This window comes from Leptinotarsa decemlineata, unplaced genomic scaffold (genome assembly GCF_025532065.1).
Source record: "Leptinotarsa decemlineata unplaced genomic scaffold, Ldec_3_MD MMD2_tig00000199_RagTag_RagTag, whole genome shotgun sequence".
Lineage (NCBI taxonomy): Eukaryota > Metazoa > Arthropoda > Insecta > Coleoptera > Chrysomelidae > Leptinotarsa > Leptinotarsa decemlineata.
In genome coordinates this window covers 10,152,810-10,175,674 of record NW_027412544.1, presented here as the reverse complement: position 1 = coordinate 10,175,674, position 22,865 = coordinate 10,152,810, and the positions used below count along the sequence as shown (strand labels likewise).

Sequence of the window (22,865 nt, the reverse complement as noted above, 5' to 3'; positions counted from 1 at the left end):
ACACTAGATATCGATTTTAAATATTTAGACTGAATTAAAAGCGCAACTCATGATGACTTTTTCCACTGTTTAGCTTTAACGTCCGAAGGAACGTCTTCGCATTCCACAGCGGCATTTCCGAAAATCAAATGAACTTCGTAACATAATGCCTTTTAAGAATTCGAAATCCTAAACGACTAATGTCAATCAATCCCAAGAATGTTTGTTTTTGCTTGATCTTACCTTTTTATAACAGATGTTTCCAGAAAGACTGCCGATGTGCATCAGTGAAGTTGTTATGGGTTTTTTTACTCTGGGCGCCTCTGTGTTGGTGGTTCGAACCGTTGGGCATGCACTAGATATGGTAGTGTTACCGGGGGCGTACATAATGTTGATTTTGATATATTGTCGGGTCGCTCGCTAGGTAATTTCTTTCTCACGAGTTGATACGAAGTAGGTAAAGTTAGACACTTTTCAAAATATGAAAATTAATGATTTCATAAATTGCCGCTAATTTGTTGCTAGTTAATCGCGAAGAAAATAATTCCGCGTTCTTTTTTTTAAAAAAGTTTTTTCTGACTTGATGCCAAGTCAACGATATAACTTTTATTATTTAGTTTTTCATAATTTTTCAGCCTCTGACCGTTAGTTTGCTCAAATTATACACTGATTAGTTGCCCAGGAAAAATATTTTCTTTTCTTATTATTTTAAAGAATATACACGGTGTCAATTTAGATTTTCATAATTTTGACTAGACTATTCGTTTAATGTAGTTATTTGATAATTGTTTGTAAAAAAAATTGTTTATTATTTTTATTGAAAAAATATAGCAAGTTTAGATCGGTTGAAGTGAATTTATGACTGATCTACACAATTTTGTTGAAGTTTTATTGATACTTTCAGTTTGTTTATTCTTTCATAAGAAACCGAAAGAGGTTTTATAATTTAGTAATATAATTTTCCATCCCTTAAGAAGAGATGGTGAATTTAATTGATATAAGATATTGAATTGTTATTAAGTGAAAGAAACTGTTGATTTTTAAAATAGGTGCCAAATGAAAAGTAACGAGTGTTCTAATTGAAATCACCTCATTGTTAACCACCAAATTACTATGAGTGAACTTACTCTTAGCCTATGGACAACCAACCCCTGTCAAGGGTTAATTTGACTAGGACAAGTAAATAAAAACTAACACTTTCGATTTCAACTTTTATATCACTATATATGGCTATAGTTTCACTGTTGATTTTCACGGAATTTTTATACCTGGGTGTTGAGGACAGCAAGAATACACGTGTTAAATTAGAAACTTAATCAACTGTAGGTAATCTCTTATGTTTAATCTGATAACTTAAGATTCGGTCCAAAGTACGTCATGCCGTCACAATATAAATCGTATTTGTAAAATATTCAACTAATTACCCAATAACACCTCATAAAGAATAGTTTAGGATAAGTAAATGATTACCTTCTACCTGTTATAATCTCAGCCAATAATTCCATTGAATAAACCCAAAGTTTACAGTTGTTTGGGTATTGATAATAGGTTTATCACACTTACTTTCACACTTATCGAGTAATGATGATTCATTAATATTAGCACGTATACGAGTATATTCTGTAAAATAATAAGTGAAAGATACAAAACAGGATGTATGATGAATTGTTTTTATTGCCATAAAAACAATGAAGAATTTTAAACATAATTGATGACAACAAATTCAGGTCAAATTCATATCATTTTTGATATATTTGATATTATTAGTGAAATGTAAAAAAGTAGAAAAGTAAAATCAAAATGATTATAAATCTTGAAAGAAAACATAAATATATTTCAAAAATATTCACGACGTTTTGATTATATTCACAAACATCTTCGTATTTTTGAAGAACATACCTGTAATGCTAATTTCTCTTGTTGAGGTTTTCGACAGAATTATATTGATGTTTGATATTCTCCAATGAATACGAATTAGTACAAATTTTCAAAAAATTGAAAATGAAAGTGAGACAAAAGTTTGTCCGGAACATAGCTGCGAGATTTAGTTTCAGTCATCTCCTGGTTATGCCAACTTGGTTAGCAAAACACGCATCAAGATCAGTATTTTTGTTCTGCGGAGAAAAAAGTGCTTTCAATAGATACAAACAATATTAATCAGTCGAGATAATGACTTCCCCCAATTTGATAAGATATATTTTGAAATACTATATTTTGAGCGCTGGTCTGTATAAGTGTACTTTTCGCTAATATTTAAGATACTCGCATAATGCTGCGTTCAAAACCTTTAACCAAAATATCATTTCGGTATATCTCTGAAAATACTCGATTCGATCAATTATTTCCCCCCTCGTATCTGCAGACACGTAGACACGACTTGCCACCCATCGAAATTGGCCATGGCGCCTCTACTATCTTCAACTGTTTCTCGACCGGCGCGGACCGCCTATGCAGCAGACGGGAATTCGTCCTCTCATCACTGGAGTTGTTTTCTTCAAAATAATTAGTGGGCACTCGAGACGAGACAAAAACCGTGGGTTAGGAAAGTATACTTATCTAACTTTTTCAGACGTACAATTACCTACGGAGGCCGTAGGCCGCATCTAGTTTCAGTGGAACGCGACGAAAATATCTGGTATGTTCTGTATAAAACAAAATGTGTTGTACATTATTCAATATTATGACTATTATAAATATCAAACATTATTTTTTGTAGATCAACATCTGAGATAGGATGTAACACTCCGCGGAAAATTTGAAAGGTGAAGAGAAATATTTATCAAACCTGAAATCACTGACTTATCAACAGTTCGACTGTCAATTCGGGTTTGTTCGAGGGTTTTTTTGCGATCGAAAGTTTTAATTTGCAGACTACGTCTTCATCAGAAGTTAATGTGTACACTAAATAATATTTTGAAAAAAAAATAGTCTGCAAGCAAAGGCTGGAAATCTACAAATTCACTCAGCTTTTTGCAGCTATAAAGTATATAAATTCAACGAATATATGAACTGGAAAACGGTGGTACTATCTTCAGGAAGTCACTCTGACTTGACTGTTAAACTCGATAACTTTCCACCTCAAAATCTAATATATAAAAATGGATGTTTGTTGGTGGGTTGATTGGTTGGTTGGTCGGTTGGTAAGCGATAAACTTCTACATCGCTCAACCGATCGTGATGAAAGTTGACATGTATAAGTAATTTTTCATAGAGAAGGTTTTTAGGCTATCAATTTATCTTTAACTCGCCACTAGATGGCGCTGTAGAACAATTTTTTGAAAGCACTGTTCTATAACGCTGCGCACGCCTAAGTTCGTTGATTCTGATTGTGTCAAAACATTGGAACAGCAGCGATACAGCAACATAGTACTAATTAGTACTACAACTACCAAATTCTACACGGGCGAAGCCGCGGGCAACAACCAGTATGATATCAAAATTACATAAACGCTTCAAAGTGTTTATTGAAAGGACTTTCAGATCTTGTCATAAACCCTGCCATTAAATAGGTTCATATGTTTAATGTGTTTTCTTTCTTCTTCCAAAAAATCTATTGTTATTATCATCATTTCATCTAAGGTTAAGGTGGTGCGGCCTCAATCCCGAAGCCCTGATACATTCGCCAGCGTCATCAACTAATAATCATTTCCCACACCACTGTAGGGATGCGATCCACCAGTGTGTAAACAGTAAACATACTGACGGCATACATCTTACATTTCTTATCCAGCATTTAATTTGCTTTTCTGGATATTTGTTCCTCATAATTAATCTCAATAAATGACCTCCTTACTTTTTATTTGACTTTTATGATAACATGAAACTGAATCGGTTGAAAATACGCTTCAAATAGCAGTAAGTATAGGCAGAGTAACATTTACTCAAGCCAATTTTTCTGAAGGAAATATCGAATGACTCTTGATAAATCAAAACAAAATAAACAACAAATAAAGGAATACAATTTTTGATTATAACTACATTTTAAAATGAATTCCTGAATAATTCTCAGGAAACAAACTCAAAATAAGCAGGTGCTAATAATAGTAATAACTCCGTGTTAGGAATCACACATTAGAAGGTAAGACCTCGTTATTCCTTAGCTCGCACAAGTTTCCACTTCTGAGGGTTATCGTTCGTAGGGATGCGACAGCTGGTTAACGGAAAAACAGATTTTAAACAGAACTACTACGACTCAAATATGAACACTATTTTTCATTAAATAACTTTTATAACTTGAAACGGGTATATTTTCAGAAGAGATTTGGGAAAGGGAGGGTTTATCTTCCTACTTTTCCATCTTGAATTAGGCAAAATGTTTTAAATTTTCTGTAAAATCAATTAATATGTTTCAATTTTCATTTTAATATAATAGTAAAAAATGATTGGTTTAAAGGAAAAGTTATTCATTAATATAAATATATTCCATTCATATTGTTTCGATGCTTATGTCTAATTTATTTTATTTTCAGAATCGCCACCACCTCCATATAGTAGAACCAATGCAGATAGGATAAAACCAGAAGGTGAGTTTTCATCAGATGAAACGGTCTAAAATTATGACGTATTCTACGAGGCATCATTTATTCCCAATTTTGGATCTTGTTTTTTATCAGAACTCACCTCAAAATATTCTTACATCAGAGTAACATTTGGAAAAAGTGTGTCACTTTGTGATTCGCGAAACATAATATTGAAGGCAGTTTTTCGGTTCGAAATGTGGTGATAAATTTTACGAAACATTTTGTCCACTTGAATATGCAGAAGTAAATTTATATATCTTAAATAGTAGATTTTAGTGAAGTAACAAACGATTTAAAACCCGTTTCTAGTGGGGGAATCAACGTTTCATAACTGTATTTTGTTGTGAAAATGTTGAAGAAAAATATATACAATCAATAGTCTCTACAAATATCGCAAGAACTGAACAAATGAATATTTTGTAGAGATCCAGATCAAAGTATTCGACAGTTAGAGATATACGATCGCTAGGTACATGGGACATACATTCAATGAAGATATAGACAGCGACACTTTAATTATCGATATTAACGAGAGGTAGTAAAAATGTTACAAAATTTGCAATATTTCATTCATAGTCGCCTAGTCTATGTTGAAAAATTATAATGCAGAAAGAAGTTATAAATAAATATTGGTTGCCTTTTTCAGATTGTCAATGAAATTTCTCCAACTTTTTCGAATAAACCTGATCTTGGAACGATATGCTATATTTCTGTATTCTGAAAATAATCATAAATAAGTTGACCTTATAATCAATCAACAATAAAAATTCAGTATAAACAGAAATGTACTCATGATTTCCGACGTTATATTCATATACAGGGCTATTCAAATTCGTTTCTGTACCTGGGGATCTCGTAAACGATAAGAGATAGAGTGTCGGTTAAATTGTGGCAAAGTTGTGTATTTCAGAGATCTATTCAATGATGTAAAGAAAGCGAATATAGCTTTTTTGGTTATGGAGATATACAGGAAAAACCAAAAAATCCCAAATTATTTTTTTGCTAAATATCTTCTTTATTCGCAAACATATTGAAAATCTGTCCACATTTTGCTATCGGCACTTGATGTGGGCTCTCAGAATATATCCATGAATCTTTTATACAGGGTGTCATCTGACTTGTGCCACCCTCATCTTCGAATTTTTAAATACGGACCTGTATTTTTTGTTGTAGTTTTTGGATCGTAGACCTTCAATTCATACTGAGAAATTAAATTCAATTTTATATTTCTGGATGTTCCGATAATATTCGATTATAATTGTGTGAATTATTCCCTTTTAAATTAAGGACCTAGAAATTGGTTGACTGAGTTGAATAAAAAAATAATAGCAACTTTCACATCTCCCTATGTATCGTAGAGTTTTTCGAAAAATTTTTTCCATTTTTAGGCACCTATTCATTTTTTTTTCATTGCAATGAACTTCGAATAAGAAAACCTGTTATGAATATTTGAAACATATCTACATCAAAAATATATTATATATGTTTTAATGAGCAGAAAAAGAAATGATAGCAATAATAACATCCGAAACGAACACTATAATTGTAATGAATACATCATACCTCTTGTTCATATTATTAGATCGGTTTTCAATTTTGATAGCCTCTTTGCGCAAAGATTACCAACAACATGGAGATCCATTTTTTCGCTTGACACAAAGAAACAAACCGCTCAACGCCAGAAGCAAAACTCAGCACATGACAATACAGGTATAATAACAGAGACAGGAGAGGCAGCTCAGGTAATAGAGCCAAAACAGGTAATCTGCAAACACAGGTAGTGGCAGCAACGCAGGCGAATGAGAACATTCATCTCTATAATTGTGTGTTGTAGTATGTTGTCGATGTTGTTGAACTCAATGACATATATATTGATCAGAGCCAAAAATTGACTGATAAGGATAAATAGAGTATCTGAAAAATCAAGATAAAAATGTATAATTGCCATATACTTTTATGGCTATGTAATATAATAGACAGGTGCCAGAATATAACAACACATTTTGCAGCCAAAAGTTATCTTTATGTCAACACTGAATTAAGAACAAATTTGTTACCAAGAAAAATACCGCGTGACAATACGAATTCATCACAACACGGGTATGTCAACAAATATACCATAAATTAGAGATAGTAGCAAGGAAAAGTAAGTGTGCTAAAATTGAAACACCAGGCACGGTTTCAATCTTAACAAATGGCTTTGTTTATCGAATACACTCGACAGAAATGATTCGTTATGAATATTCATAGCTGCATTTTTGATGAACTAATTAATTTGTAATAATCGGATTAGTTGTAACTTTTGAAACAATTCAAGTTTGTCTGCCAAGACAACAGTGTGTTGCTTTAGGATTGATATAGTTTCCGGGTGTCCATCAAAATATATTTTGACAGGGACAACCATTGTTTTCGAAACCTCAAGTATAGTTATTCAGTGGCCTTGAATGAAATCTGCTTCTAACAACTCTTGGTACACATGGTAAGAAAGACATTTTTTCAACTTGCTGAGAAATTTTGATATCTCTAAATTATTGTTTATTCTCTTGGCATTCTACTCATGATTTTCTGTAACTGTAAAAATAACAACTATATGTTTTTTGTTAGTTATATGTTTTGTTCGGCACGGTTTTTTGTTTTTTATTCTATGTGGTTTGTTTGCTCAAATCTATTTCAATATTCAAAACTTTTTTTACGTGTACTCACTGTCAAAAAATTAGCACTGTATACAAAAGCCATAAACCTATTTTCATAATTCGCAATTAACAAACACTAACAAATTATGTCGAAAAAATATTTGACACAGTTTAAGGACAATTCCGATTTTCAGTCAAAACTATTATGTGGAGGCTCCTTGTAAGTGATTTTGTATTATTTGTTTTTTTTTTGGGTTGTTCCATTTCTTGAATTGATCATTTAGTTACAGTTGGGGTTTTTATTTATACGAAGGACAGATAAGTGAGCAGTGCTGATGCAAAAATATGCAGAAGCAATTTTTTTAATTCAAGTTTCCAAAATTTATCCTGCAATTTATTCGTTTCTACAAAATATTTATTCCGTAAGCAAGTCGAAAAAATGTGATTTCTTAAGAAAATGCGTATTTTAGTACGAATAAATCATTTGTATAACTATTATTTTGAATTATGTATATTATCAAAACAAAGCCGCATCAGAAAACTGTCACTGTGAATTTGGAACTCTAAACTCAGTTCTTGAAGACCACTATTGATTGTTCACAAGAGATAAGGCAATGTTCTGTTCTATTAATTCTATTATATCCGAAAGAACACGAATGATTAATTACCACTTTTATATTTTCTATAATATCTGGTAACTGAATTAATTCACCGGGACTTTTTTTTGTGGTGATACTAAATCAAATAGTCTGGTGGCGCCACTTCCTAGTTGAGGGATGACATAATGAATGGCGCCGCCGGAGGGGTAGCTAAGCTGTGACTAACGGGAATTTTAGTGTTAGCATGGCAAAGAAAAAGCAAACATCAATTCAATGGGGCACGTGCATCACAAAACTGGCTGGCGACAGGATGAGGCGCCTCACGCAGAAGGGGGCTGCAGCCAACATGTTTCACCTTCGTTCGTTATTAATTTAAAAGAGTTTGGGATGTTTCTGCCTGATATCTGAAAGATTAGATTTCAGTTTCAATACAGGCTGATTTCAATGGATGCGCATTTTTGATTGAATGGATATTATTGGAAATACCAAATCGTGCCAATTAGCAAACTAGTAGAACTTTTACGCTCATTGAGATACAACAAAAAAAAATTAAATACGTATTTGTGACTTTTCAATACAATGTTTTTTTCTGAGTTTTTTTCTAATGTAAAGTCACTTATATAATATTTCCTTCTGGTGGAAACGTGAAAAATGAAAAAGTTATGAGTAGTAACCAGAAGATGAACTTCATCTTTGTTATTCCGCTATGATATCTATTAACTACTGCAAAATATGAGCAGTGAAATATCAATAGTCAGTTTATAAAAAATATTAAAAGTTTCTTGCGGTGAAAAACCAATTCAAAGAAGCGTTTAAAGACGCGAACTATCATGACGTCATACTGTATCAATTCGGGCGCACGCATATGGCGCAGGCCGTTTAAATCTACTCATTTAAGCAGTTGCAGCAAAACGCTTTTGTGTGAAATATGATGAGGGACTGTGTTTTTAATAGATTGGTATTATTAAGTTGTATTGTTAAGTGATTTGTGTTTAACTTTGAGTCAGCTTTATTTGTGTGTTGTTGAATGTATAAATCTAAGAAGGACTTTCAATTTCAAAGGCAATGAAACACAAACAATATTACAAATATAGCATTGTGCCTTTGTGCACAAACACCTCCATTGAATCACCTATAAAATATTCATAAGAGTACCTGAAGATGATAGTAATTGTCGAAAAAAATAGTTAAATGCATGCAGAAGGAATAAAAATGATGGGACTTAGTCATCATTCAACATCACTGTTTTTTCTTTTTGTATAAAATCTGAAAATATTTCAACTACACTCTCATATGGATACGCGCCTTCATAACCAAAAGTGATATGTTTAAATTCCTCTAAAATTTCAAATCTAAATTAAGAAAATCTAAGATTCCACTAACAAATTGATGAATCGAATACGCTTTCGTCCTTCAAATCATTCAATGTTTGTCTCTAAAGACATTGTTGGATAATGTACGTGCTTAGCCAGGTCGAGACATAGGCAAGCAAGTACGTTAATGTTTATGCTCTCATAAAATCTTGGTCTGATAATATTTCCACGTAGCAAAAATGTCGTATGTAATGTGAGACTCGCTACCTCACTGCGACCTTGCCGTTCTGTTCTGAAGGCAGCAATGAAGTGTGTAAACGTGCGAATATGATGAGCTTGTTAGAGAAAACATTTCATTGTTTACTTCAAATCTCGAGTGAAGATGTTCATGTTTATTGCGATTCGAAGAATTTCTTGTTAAAGAATTCTGTATGAAAATAAGAACCAATTATTTCTGGAGAACAAATTATTGCATTTCACAAACTACCCCGAAATTTAGAGCATTATAGTTAAAACAAACTACCCTGAATAAATCATTGATATTGAAACTGTAAAAAACCGTGAAACACGTCAAAGTCATTTTTCAAGGGAACAGACACATTTTTTTCTAAAAATCATTTCCTTATTAGCAACCCCTCCCCATAACAGTCCATGTGTGACAAACATAAAAAAGAATATTAATCTAGTGACACAAGGAAATGAAAAACTTCATTGAGTTTTTATTAAAAATATTGAACCAAAAATTGATACGAAGAAAATGTAACTTTATCAAATGTTCGAACTGAGTACCATTAACTTGTATACAATGGTATAAAAGAGCTTATGTTCCCTCTGTATGAAGTTGAAAAGACTGATAAAAGTTATTTCATGTTAGAAAGTTTCAAATGGTGATCCACTTCCTCATGGCCAAGTATTAAATGCTCATTATGAAGATAGTGTTCAATAACGACATTCTTCACCGGTTAATATATAATAAAGTTACATGTTTTCATATTTAACACTTATGTCTCATAATCGCCCACTCAACGCTATTCATGCACCTACTTTGTAGGAGAATAAACGTGATATTTCATAGAAAGCTCAATACAAAATGATATTTTGACATAGGTATTTTGTTTTAGTATTGCAGCGCTACCTGGCGGCATTGGTCTTATCAAATACTCGATACAATTCATTTCAATTGGGATTAGAAATCCACAGCGTACATCAAAATATTTTTGTTTTAATAATTTTTATTGTATTTTCAATGTTGAAGTTCATGGTCAAATGAAGTATTTTAATTCTTCCCGAAAAAAAATGCAATGGTGCTCCATATGGTCGAACATTTATTATTATTTCTCATCCATTGTAAATGAAGTATTCACGACGAATGTAATTTAGTGGTTATTGTTCTTTCATTTCGCCATGTCATAGTTTTCATTGCGGGAGTGAATTCCGAGTTGAGAAACGAATGGCGATTCGAAAGCTAGATATGGGCGCCAGGAAATACTTCTTGAGGTTGCTTCAAAAAGTAAAAAGTCGCTGATGACTATATAAAGCTCGAAAGAAACGACCAACTGGCCTTGCAAGACGTGGCAACGTGGCATACACGGCGCATTCATTAAGTGAGGTCGAGAATCTCATGCCTCGATATATACACGCAATGCACTCGGTAAAAGTCTATACGCTGTGCTCGATGATTTAACGTTTCACAATCATTACATATTTCAGGACAGTTCAATGCGCATATAATACGTACTAGCTATCAAATAAAACTGGTACGAAAAATGTACTACCACCACATGTGGTAGGAAAATAAATCGGAGACCATTGAAAATGGAGGAAATGCGGTGAAATTACGAAAAATCTTCTCCATCAGCAGAAGGCTTTTGAATCGTGAGCCTTGAATCAGAAGTCCAAGATGTCCAAAAAAAATCTTGCAGTATCCTCAGCAAAAGAATCGCACGTCAAAAGATAAGATCTCTGTGTCTCTCTTTAGTAGACCTCTGAGGATTGCCCAACAGAGTAATATTAAGTAAAATTATGCGTATTCCAATAAGTGACTATAATGTTTTCCGTAAGTGGGTGGAAAGTGATGTTTCTCACACTCATCAATTCAAAAAAAAGTTATTATCAATGATGCAGTTTTGCCGAACTCTGCCTCTGCCTTACATGTTTGCCAATCCCAACAGGTCTGGATCCTTCTGGTCGATAGCTGAGTCTGTCAATTAAAACTTTACAAAACCCAAATTCCACCACTAACACAAACGGATGATTCAATTGCAATAACAGCCATAAAAAAGCAAATCCACTAGCTGAACAATTCGCGTCCCACTCCACAGTCGATTTTCTGGAAAAGGCACCACCCACCACACTAAAATGCACAATGACGGAAATTACTTCTCGGCAACGTCTAGTCAAGCGAATTTTGAAACAACTCAACAAGGCGTCTTGCTCGTGACGAAGTACCCGCTATCATACTTAAAAAGTGCGCAAATGAACTCACACCAGTATTTTGTAGACTTTTTAAGCCTGTCTTATAAAGAAGGGGTTTTTTCGTCTTGTTAGAAGATTGCTCGCGTTCAGCCTACTCCCAAAAATGCAAGAAAATTCTTCCAAATAACTATAGACCAGTCGCTTTGATATCAGTGATATCAAAAATCATGAAAAAAGCCGTAAACCACCATATCCTCAAATATTTGGAAGGCTTCAACATCTTGAGCGATCATCAATATTGCTTTTGGGAGACAAAGATCAACAGGCGGCCTCCTGTCGTATGTTACCCATATTTGAAATAACGCAACCGAGAAACATGGAGAGTTAAGAGCTGTTGCGCTTGATATTTCTAAGGCCTTTGACAGTGTGTGGTATTGGGGTTTGCTTGCCAAACTTCGACGATATACCTTGTCGGATCGTTTTTGTGTATGGCTGGCTCTCCAGCTTCCTGAGAGAAAGTTCCCTGCAGGTGGCCGTCGATGGATATCTCTCGAATACTTTTACCATCAACGCTGGTGTTCCTCAGGGATCCATATTGTCTTCAACCCTCTTTTTATTGTATTTCAATGACTTATTGGTAAAACCGAATGATCCAATATATTGCTTTGCTGACGACAGCACACTTGTCTCGTCATTCCATTTGGATTACAAGACATCGGCTGCGGAAGCACATCTTCACCGGCAGCAGGAAGATGCATATCGTAGAGATAATTTCGAATTGGGGTGAAACTAACCAGGTTCAATTTAACGCCACAAATACCCAGGCATCGGTTTACTCCAAAAAGATAAATGTATCCGAACCGGATATAATAATGTCAGGACAGACAATTCCGCTTTCTGGTTCGTCAAGTTTGTTGGGGGTTAAAATGGACACCAATATGTCACTGAAATTGCAAAGGCTGCTTCTCTAAAACTTGGAACACTGTTCCGAACCAGAAAACTGTACACACCTCAGCAAACTTTTGGAGCTTTATAAAGCTCAGATCAGACATTCTTTGGAGTATTTTTCTCATGTAAGGAGCTTCGCCCCTACACATATCCTGAAGCTGCTGGATTCCACTCAGAAAAAAACCATCCACCTGATTGTAGACGCGAACATCACTTGCAACCTTGATAGGTTGGGGATTTGTCTGTCTTATAAATACTTTCACGGAAAGTGTTCAAGTGACTTGGCACGTTTGATTCCATCAAGAGCAGTACATTCAGAAATATGAGACGGATTATGGCTGCTCATTGTTTTGAGGTTCAACTCAGTACACCTTGAACTTCACTGTTTAAGAACTCTTTCATTTGAAAAACTGCGTTAATGTGGAATACACTTCCCGAGAATGTTTTTCCAAATGTATTTCATCCCCAGCGATTCAAATCCAATATGAATCACTATTTTCGCACAGGAACCGCTCTCAGAGCGCCTTAAGAACTTTCCTGTAGTGCTTGTGTTTTGACATTGAAAAAAACATTCATGTTGGTAACAAGCCTGGACGGTCTATATGAGATGATTTTTTACAGCGAATCATAAATTCAGTTCATGTCCCTGATAAAAAATAATTAGATATAAATCTCAGAGTAAAATAATAATAATAATTTAAAAACACAAAGCGAAGTTCATTTTGTATAACAATAAATTGTTGTTTTTTCACTCATCCTGAGCCGAATGTGAATTATTTTGCTATAATCAAGTCATGATTGGAGTAATAATGAAATATGTCACTGGGATTCGAATAATTTTTTTTTTTCAAATAAATTGGAATCTACTCTTTTTAATTACTCATTATATAAATTGTGCAATGCATACTTGATAACTAAAACTATGTCCTTCATTCCTATCAACATTGAGGTTAAGACTATTGTGCGATGGGTAACTTTTCTATTTAGATATGGTAACTTTTTACTCAAAAGTATTTCATGAAACTGATATAAGTACAGAAGAAACAATCACGTTCAACCAACCAATATTTTGAAGTTTGTATCTTTTCCATAAATGAGTAGCAAGCAAAAGTTCAGAATGGTTCAAATGCCTAATTAAAATTTAAGAGAACATTGTTTTCGACCTCATGTCTTAGGCATGAAATATGCACGTAGTGGAAATGTGATGATGTGCTTTTCAAATATCAAATTGACATCTAAAACAGTTGCGAGAAAGTTGTCATTCAATTTTTATCTCAAGAACATGCAGCAGGGCAGTGAGATTATTTTTCGAACCAAAAACATCAGATTTACTATCAAGAATCACACAGTGGTTTGAAAACGTGTCTATGGAAGCTTTGAAATCTTGATTTATATGTGAACAAACAAAATCAATTATTTATGGAGAAAGCTGCAATAAAGTTGGGTGTTATCAGCATTAAGGTGTATTTTATAGTTGATTAAATTTGAGGTATACATGGCAAAAGTCGGACACCCCAAATAGATCCTTAAGTAATACTAAAGTGTAGTGAGAGATGTTGTCACTTTTTGCTAACGATTTTCCAAGAATGAACAAGAACATAAGTGGAACCTAATAATAATAATAATCGTCTTTATTGTTTCCCAGCTGTAGTTACATACAAATATTTACATTAATTACAGAGCTAGTTGCTGATATAACAAAAGGCGAAGTTCAACTCAGTTAGTACAAGTATTACTGAGTTGTTCTTCCACTCTTCTTCATAAGACATCAAAATTACCAGTACATCTCGTCATTATTTATTTTTATGACGTGCATACTAAACTGGTGTCAATCATGATATCAGCATAATATAGTTAGTTTTGAGAACATAAGGTTAATCGGCACTCCATGAATCATTTTCATTATATCATCACGCACCATTGAGCCTCATATTATTGAATATAAACCCCGAGGTGTAGCGCCAATAGATGATACCAGCAATTGGCTGTAAGTCGATGATTATGATAATGAGAAATAAAATATCAGTTCTGGTATTTCAAAACCTGTTCGATTTCCGCGACCAGATGAAATGTCGGAATGAGGTTCTGTAGGGTAATATAAAAATTAATCAATGTTTTCTTCATTTGCTAACTATGTGTTGAATATATTTAACGAAATATACATATGATGTGTCGCATATGATCTATGTCGACAAGTGGAACTTTTACCAAATACCAACACGTTTAATTCGAGTTTTCGTATCAAAATTATCTTACTTATATTTGTTAACCTAGTTAAATATATTATTCTCAATTCCAATTTGAAAAATAACTATAATACTACTTAAAGAACTTAAAATATCCTTATAATCTTTTCCTGGCAAACCATATAATATTATCTTGAATTACGAGAGTAGGAAAACTAAACCCATCTATGTAAAGCACCATCTTCACTCCTTGAACTACTGAAGAGTAGATTTCAATTATTCTCACCTTTCTTGAAATATTTTTCTCATCCGTTAGGATTTATGGCTTGCAATTGTCTTCGTATCGCTGACAATTTTTCGGTGGTTATAGATTTAAGGCATTTGCAGTAAATGCAAGTTAAATGTGAAAATACGGTACTCATTCATATAGAAATTTTATAAATTAACACTACTCTCACCATGTTCTTTCTGAATTTTCATATGGTCCCGCCTACTAGATTCGCGTTCTTTACAAATCTTCTCACCTAGTTAAATATATTATTCTCAATTCGAATTTGAAAAATGACTATAATACTACTTGAATAACTTAAAATACCCTTATAAGCGGCGTACGCCGCTCAAGAATTTGGTGCAAGGCGGTTTTATAAGATACCCCGCTCTTGAAGAGACGACTCAGTCGTTTCCTGGCTGCACCACCGATCCTTTTTTTTAAGATTCAGTTATTGGATCAGGAGATGGGGAGTTGAGAAGCTCTCGCTCCTGAACTAAATTTACAAGGAGGTCAGTTGGGAGTTCGTAAACTCGACAACCATCTCCTCTGTAGACTCGCTCCTGAATTAAATTCACTGGGAGGTCAGTTGAAGTCGTAAACTCGACATTCATCTCCTCTGTAGACTCGCTCCTGAACTAAATTTACAGGGAGGTCAGTTGGAGTCAGTGAACATGAATTTCCACAAAATAAACAAGTTAAACAAGTCGCCAATCGAAGAAGTGGAGTCGTAAACTCGACATCAATCTCCTCTGTAAGTTTGAGGAACTGAGACTATAAAACAATGGTCAGGGAAAACGCAGATAGCTACAGGAACCTTCTCCGACTCATGAAAATGCAGTTTGAAGACAAATTAAATAATCAAGTCACACATCCATACAAAACAACGACTTTGATGTGACTTCTTTGTCACATTGATTGAGGAGTTTATTTATTGCTGAATCACTCATGATACACCAAACTACCTTATGAAAATTGTTCTTCATAAACAAAGGCAAAACCTAAAGGTTGAAGAGACACCACATGCTTCACTTCCTGGCTGCAAGCGGTGGTTGTTACAAGTTTACACAGGAAAGTACCGCTTACGCTGAAGTGGAACTTTCGTCAAAACAGATATTGCTTTCGCAAATTAAATGAGCATACAAATCCTCTTGCAAATGCAACTTTCACGCATTTTAAGTTTGTCTGTAAGTTGGATACAAGTTAAACAAGCAAGCGCCAGATGCTAGTGTGAACCCTTCTTTATTTGCATATTATTGAATATACTCAAACTGTTTTTATAGAGAAAAATTCGCATTTGCCATTTTCAAAGTACCCAAGGTTTTCTCAAAGCAGACCAGGTCTAGTTTAATTACGCAGTATATCATTTATATTAATAACATTTTTCTATTTTTAAATGATGAACACGTCTCCCACCAATTATACACCACATCGAAACAAACTTACGGAACACCTGTTCCTCAAATGTTACGTAACACCTCTGTATGTTTTAATGAATGAAAGTGTGACAAAGACAGTTACCTTCTCACTACCCACTGTATCAAATCGAAACAAAATAACAATACACGTATTGGTGTATTAATCGTGTGGTATCTCGAAAAGGAGTGGCCCAGCCCAGCATTGTCGTACATCGACTCGAGTGACCCATGAACACACTACCATCCAGTACGTATGACCTACTATACACCTGTTCCGTTTTCCAGAGAGCGTGAATCACATTTGATGTAACGGTATCGAAGAGAGGATATTTTGTTATGGGACCGCAGTTTTGGAGTCATTGTTTCCTGGCTTTGAGGTTAAAGGCTTCCTGCGGAAGTTTATCTGCGACGATTTTTAAAACCGTGTTTTTGTTTTTCTAAATTTGTCTCAGAAATGATTATCATTGAATGAGAATGAAAAGTTCGACAACAGCGATATCTTAAAAGTGTTGCAGAAAATTCAAGATTTTATGATTTGTGGTTGTAATTCTCAAAACAATCATAAAGTAAGTTTGGCATAATTGAGGCAATTTTCTTCACCCACTTCAATTTTAAATGCCTCTTTTACATCACAAAAATCAATGTGAAAGACAGCTATCACTTTATGAAAAATTGACCTTAGTGTCAATCATCTAAGATTAATCAAGAAATAACGTGAAGAATTTGAATAATTGTTAAACAGTAAGGAAAATATTCAGAATATTGCAAGTAAAATATTTTTTTAAATGTATTTGTATTCACCTGAAATGATGAGCAGGACACGATTCTGAAGTCAAAACACGACGCTTTCCCTTCATTTCAAAATATAGGCCTCCAATGATCAAAAGAAGGTCTTATTGCACCTTTGTTTTGCACCAAAAAACGATCCGGATACATAATATTTTATTTACCACGGCACCGTTACATATTGTTTCACCTTGCTTGATACTTTTTTCCGTACAAATTAACTTTTTTCCAGGGAAAAGATGAATTTTTGTCGGAGCTGTTCGATAATTTAGTGTGCAATTGACAAAATTGAGGTTAAAATTCGCGTTGGTACGATTGCTTTGCTCGAATATTACAAATTGGAATGGGATTTAAATTAAATCAATTATTTTTCAACGTGTTTAACCTCTTACCAGTTTAAATCCTCCATCTGATATGTTTTTGAAATGATTAGGACCCAGAACACCCAAGAAAACAACGATATTTGAATCTTGTTGGTCAGAAAATATTTTTCATGATCAGATCGGAGATGTACAACTTCATTCAATATTTGGAAGACTACTAGTACTTAGAATAAAATTGATTTTCTCTGTCAATGGATTTGAAAAATTCAAGCACAAAGACAATACCGCCGAAGACAATACCAAAAACAATATTGTTGAAGAATAGTTCTTGAATTAGTCCACCTCTTTGAAAAATATTCCAACATAAATTAGATAGGCCCTTATTGACCAGGTCCTAACACTTCAACAAAACAACGAACTAAACAGGAAACACCTTCAGTATATAGTTACTTCTTTTGCTTGAAGGGATAAAATATAAAAAAGAAAAATGAGAAAATAAGAAATGGAAGACAAATAAAAGAGAACAAGAGATTCCAAAACATCCAAAGCGTCTTGGTAAAATTCCTCTCTGATGATGATTTTGAAGCAATTTCAATGAAAATGTTAAATTATTTAACATTTTTATTTTAACAATCACTCAGACATATCGTGGGTGAATTAAGCATCATAATTTTGTACTTTCAATTTTTCTGTGTCATTTCTCATTATAAAATATTTATGTCAATAACTAGATTTCAAATTATTGAAAGACTCAATGTCAGCAGCTGGAGTTCAAACATATTTTTGCTGAATTAATTGACTAAATCATTTTTTCTTCAGAATACATTTTTTTTGTTATAAATATCCCATTTTGCCTTCGGATGATCACAATATAGTTTTGAATAAAACGTGCTCAAAACAATTATTATTTCAATGATATGAATCTCTGAAAATATGGAAGACTGGATGGTTCATCAGCAGCCAGCAAAATTGTGTGCCACCAAATTTACCTCCTTCAGAAAACTGAAGCCTAGGATATCTAAACATTACGTTGACATTGTGAGTCCACGATAAAAATTCCTTCAAAATCTTCATTGAGACATTTTCTGTTTTGGAAGTTTGTGATTGTCAGCGAATGAAAATATAAGTTTTTATCATAACACTAAATGAAATAGAAAATTGTTGGGGAACACCAGTACTGATGGTAAAGGAATCCAAGAGAAATTCATCAGTGGCTACTGAGAAAAAAAGATTCAGAGAAAGCTGAAAATTCGTAAAAAAAGAGTCGGAGAAAGCTGAAAAGCTGTGAAAAAACACTGTGTTATTTTGAATTATATAGTTATGAATTCAATTATAATATAGTAGAAAGGTTTCAACCGCCATAATATTGGTTTGTCTATGTTTTGTTAATTTTATGATCGTAGATAAGTCTGAATACTCGTAATTAGACAATTCAACATATGTACGTCTGTAAAATGTCAATAAATCTTTCAGTATTAGAAATGATTATATATGCTTGCAAATCAACGGTATATTACTTTATTAGCTTCGAGTGAGCAGATCATTAAAATTATTACTTAATGTACTAAGCTAACAATTGATTTTTTACTGGAATTATAATACCGTCAAGGTCATTGAAATTTGAGAATACGGTACTTGAAAACATTTTGTTTTCAAGATATACTAACTAAATCAATCAGATCCACTTACACTTATTGAATACATTCCAGGTTTTGATATTTTTCAATTTATTTGATTTTTCGTAAAACCGTATTTCTTTCAATTACTCCTCTTTTGTATTGGGATTACTGATATGGTAAACAGATGTAGTTCCTCCCACTTTCTAATAAGGTGACAAGATGGACTTCAAAAATTTCAGGCCTCATGGGTTTGTTTCAAAAAAATATGTTGGTACAAATTTATTTAGCTTTGTTTGTACAGGGTGTGAAACACTCGAGAGTAAGTCACAATTCTATGTAATATTTACTGATTTTAAAAAGGCTTATGACAAAGTTAATCACGATGTACTATTAACAAAGTTGAATGAGTTTGGACTCTCTGATAACACACTCAAAATGTTTTCTTGAAAATAAGATTTTTAGTGAACAAGCATAATGAAAATACCTCGGGGAAATATAAAATTAATTCTGGAATACAACAAGGTTCCAATTTAGGACTCTTACTCTTTGTTGTGTTTATCAATGACTTGCCCTCAGTTCTTAAGTACTCAAGCTGTTTATTATTTGCAGATGATCTCAAATTTTTTTAAAAAATTGAAACTGTCAGAGAGTATGTTATGTTGCAGAAGGGCTTGCAATATGTTTGCGAGAGGAGTTGTAAAAATAATCTATTCTTCAATCTGAAAAAATGCAGTGTTATGAAAATAACAAGGTTAAGAGATCCGATAACGTTTGTTTACATGATGCAAGGACAGGGTCTAAAAAGCGTTATGGAATGAAAGACCTGGGTATTACATATGATGATAGACTATCCTTTTCAAACAATATAAAATATATAATTAAATCAGCAAACCGTATGTTAAGCTTCATAGTAAGACAAATCTCATATTTTTCCGATATAGAAGCTCTAAAGATTTTGTACTACACACTAGTCAGATCGAAACTTGAATCCGGATCAGATATTTGGTTAGGAGAATATCAAACTACACTTTTCGAAGTAGAAATTTTTTTTAAAAAATGAGATTTTTGTACTACAAAAAATATCGTATCTATCCTGACTACAAAATAGTTAGAACAACACATTAAGAAATGCATTCAGAATATTGTCTCTGGACAATAGAAGAAACCAAAATATATTAATATTTCTATTCGAAATACTGAATCATGAAGTCAACTCTTCTGACCTTCTTACACGGATATCATTTAATGTGCCAGCAAGAAGAATGAGAAATTCTCTTGCATTCCATATACCCCCAGTTTGTACTACTGTTAGGTCATCGCTCATAATCATATTGCGACTAGCAAATTCATTCAATTTATCAATGGATATAGATTAGACAGTTTTATTGAGCGCTTTAAAAAAATTCATTACACAGTACATAAGAAACTTCAATTGAGCATGTATTAGATATTAGACTGTAAGCCATACAAATGTATCAATTCAAATTTATATTTAATTTTTTTTCATTCATGTTATAAGGCATCGTAGGCCTGTTTGAGTGATGAATAAATAAATAAATAAATATTCGTTTTTTTATTTAGTATTTCTCAATGTACATAAACGAGAAAACAATGACGAAAGAAATATTTTCTACGTTCACTGGCATATTTTATAATGCCAACTCAAAAACTACAGTGCGAAGAAATTGCGTTGCTTTGTAGCATACTTTTCATCATCTCGATACGAAAGAATAATATTGCCCAAGAACATAAAACAGCCTTGTCACACTAGCGTGAATATGAATGGTCGGTCACATCCTCTTTCAATCCAGATTTATCATTCGAGCTTTCGAAGCTGCTCCAGAATATACACATACGTTACAAAACTTCGCGAACACTTGTTGCTTTCTCATCTACGCTCGATGGCTTTCAGCTCTCGGCTCTTTTGCCGTAAAGCTGTTTTATTTATTTGCCAATTAAAACTTGAACTCAGTGTGTAACAACTTATTTTCAATTGCCGGAGTGCAAGTTTTTCAATATATCAATGTGATTCATTAACATGTTTGCGGATTCAGTATTATATAGCAGGGGTATACTCCGGAAGATTTAGGTTAAAGAATGGGAATGTTTTTTTGTTATTATGATGTTAATACGGTCTTTCAATCTGTCAAGTCTATCCTTGAATTATATTTTTCGATAAGAATTACGGTTAATTATGAGATTTAAATGTGCATACCTTTTTACCAGATGTTCACAACAGCCATGGTTCAATCCATAACATTTAGTTTTTCCACTTGCAACATTTAAAATATATTCTAATTTGGTAAGAAATGAATAGTCGCATAAATAAAACCAACATCAGTTGAACAGTCAATAATTCAGCAATTACCAATTCAATATTCACTGAAAGGTTTTACACCTGACCTCTATATTCCTCATATTCCAGGACTATCTGAAACCGAATGTGCAATATTAGATGTTGTTTTGTTTAAATATGTTTAAAATATGTTTTTTCCGTTAACCAGCTGTCGCACCCCTACGAACGACAACCCTCCGAAGTCGAAACTTGCGCGAGCTAAAGACTAACAAGGTCTTACCTTTCAACGTGTGATTCCTAACATGAGTTGGACGATAGCAAGTGCAAATCGAGCGTTCAGCCTGGGGCTTGAACCATCAACTCACACATCGGCCGAACCTCACCCACGTCGAACCTCCCGACTACCTGTAGTACAGGTTGTTCTCAACCTGTACTACAACGAATTTCACAAATGTGAACAAAAATCAACCGACCTATTGAAAAATACTTTATTATGCGATTATAAATTATAGAAACTCCATTTCAATATTATATGTTGATATTGGAACAATAAAAGTAGTGAAAAGCCAAAAGAGGTGATAATTTTTTTTCCTGTAGTAATAAGTCACCTCACAAAGATATATGTACTTTCAGTTCTGTCTTATTTGAAAAAAAAATATAAAAAATTTCAACCGAAGTTGATGTAGAAATGTCCAGTATGGATTGTTCTTATACGCAGTATGTAATAATGTTAATTTCTATTGCTTATCGATCCCTCGCCTTGGTAAATCATGCCTTTCGACTTTATTATTGTGTTTATAATTGGTAATTGTTTTCAACATTCTTACATTATAGTTTGATCGATTGCCATCATCAACGTTGTCTATTATTTACGATATTACTTTATTATTGTTAAACTGCCATGAAATAATTCGTGCGATACTGTGACGTTCATCTCAACCAGGAAACTAGTTATATTTTCGAGAAATGAATTCGCAATGACGTGATTTAAAATTTTAATCCACTTTATTCCTCATGAGGTGCCTATACATATACATTTCCATAATCTCGCTCTTTCAAATTTTACATATGTTTTTTTCTGTACGTGTAACGGTCTGTCTGTTAAGGATAACTCACTCTACCCATTTTAATGTTTGAAATAATGGTCATATGGTAATTGGAAAACTACCACAAAATTCAAGTAAGTATTGCAAAATTAAAACTAACGCGCGAGGAAATAAATTCAAGCTGCCTCACGAGCCGAAACGGTACGCGTAACAAAGAAAGCTTGCGAATTTTTTCAGTTTTGTTTTACGTAAAGAAACACTTAGAAGGTTAAGGTCACATGTTTTGTGTTGTCTTTAGGTAGATATAGCTACTTATCCATTTTAAAACTAAAATCGGTAGATGTAAACACGATTTTTTAGTAAATTCTATCAACGGTTATTATCATTAGTTACGAACTGATGTGAAACTTTCCTGCCACCCGTGCGAAGCCTTTAGGTCGCTACAGCCTGTCCAGAAATGAGAGAAACTACAGCAGTATATCTACATATGTTTGAAAAAATCTGTTCAAAATCTGT

The 22,865-nt window shown here is 33.5% G+C and overlaps 1 protein-coding gene and 1 long non-coding RNA gene across 4 annotated transcripts in view; one reads left to right on the top strand and one right to left on the bottom strand.

The window, feature by feature from the left end:
* Dad (Daughters against dpp) overlaps window positions 1-22,865 on the top strand; it is a 99,132-nt gene that overhangs the window by 24,914 nt on the left and 51,353 nt on the right. Inside the window, exon 2 of the mRNA XM_023174708.2 lies at window positions 4,449-4,502. Within this exon, the coding sequence (XP_023030476.1) occupies window positions 4,449-4,502 (54 nt within the window). The remainder of the gene's footprint in view (window positions 1-4,448; window positions 4,503-22,865) is intronic.
* LOC111518293 (uncharacterized) overlaps window positions 1-22,865 on the bottom strand; it is a 133,660-nt gene that overhangs the window by 92,282 nt on the left and 18,513 nt on the right. The window contains exon 3 of one of the 3 annotated variants that reach the window (XR_002723941.2): window positions 21,223-21,438. The exons of the other annotated variants lie outside the window; for them this stretch is intronic. This is a non-coding gene — a long non-coding RNA (uncharacterized lncRNA). The remainder of the gene's footprint in view (window positions 1-21,222; window positions 21,439-22,865) is intronic. 3 annotated transcript variants of the gene reach the window in all.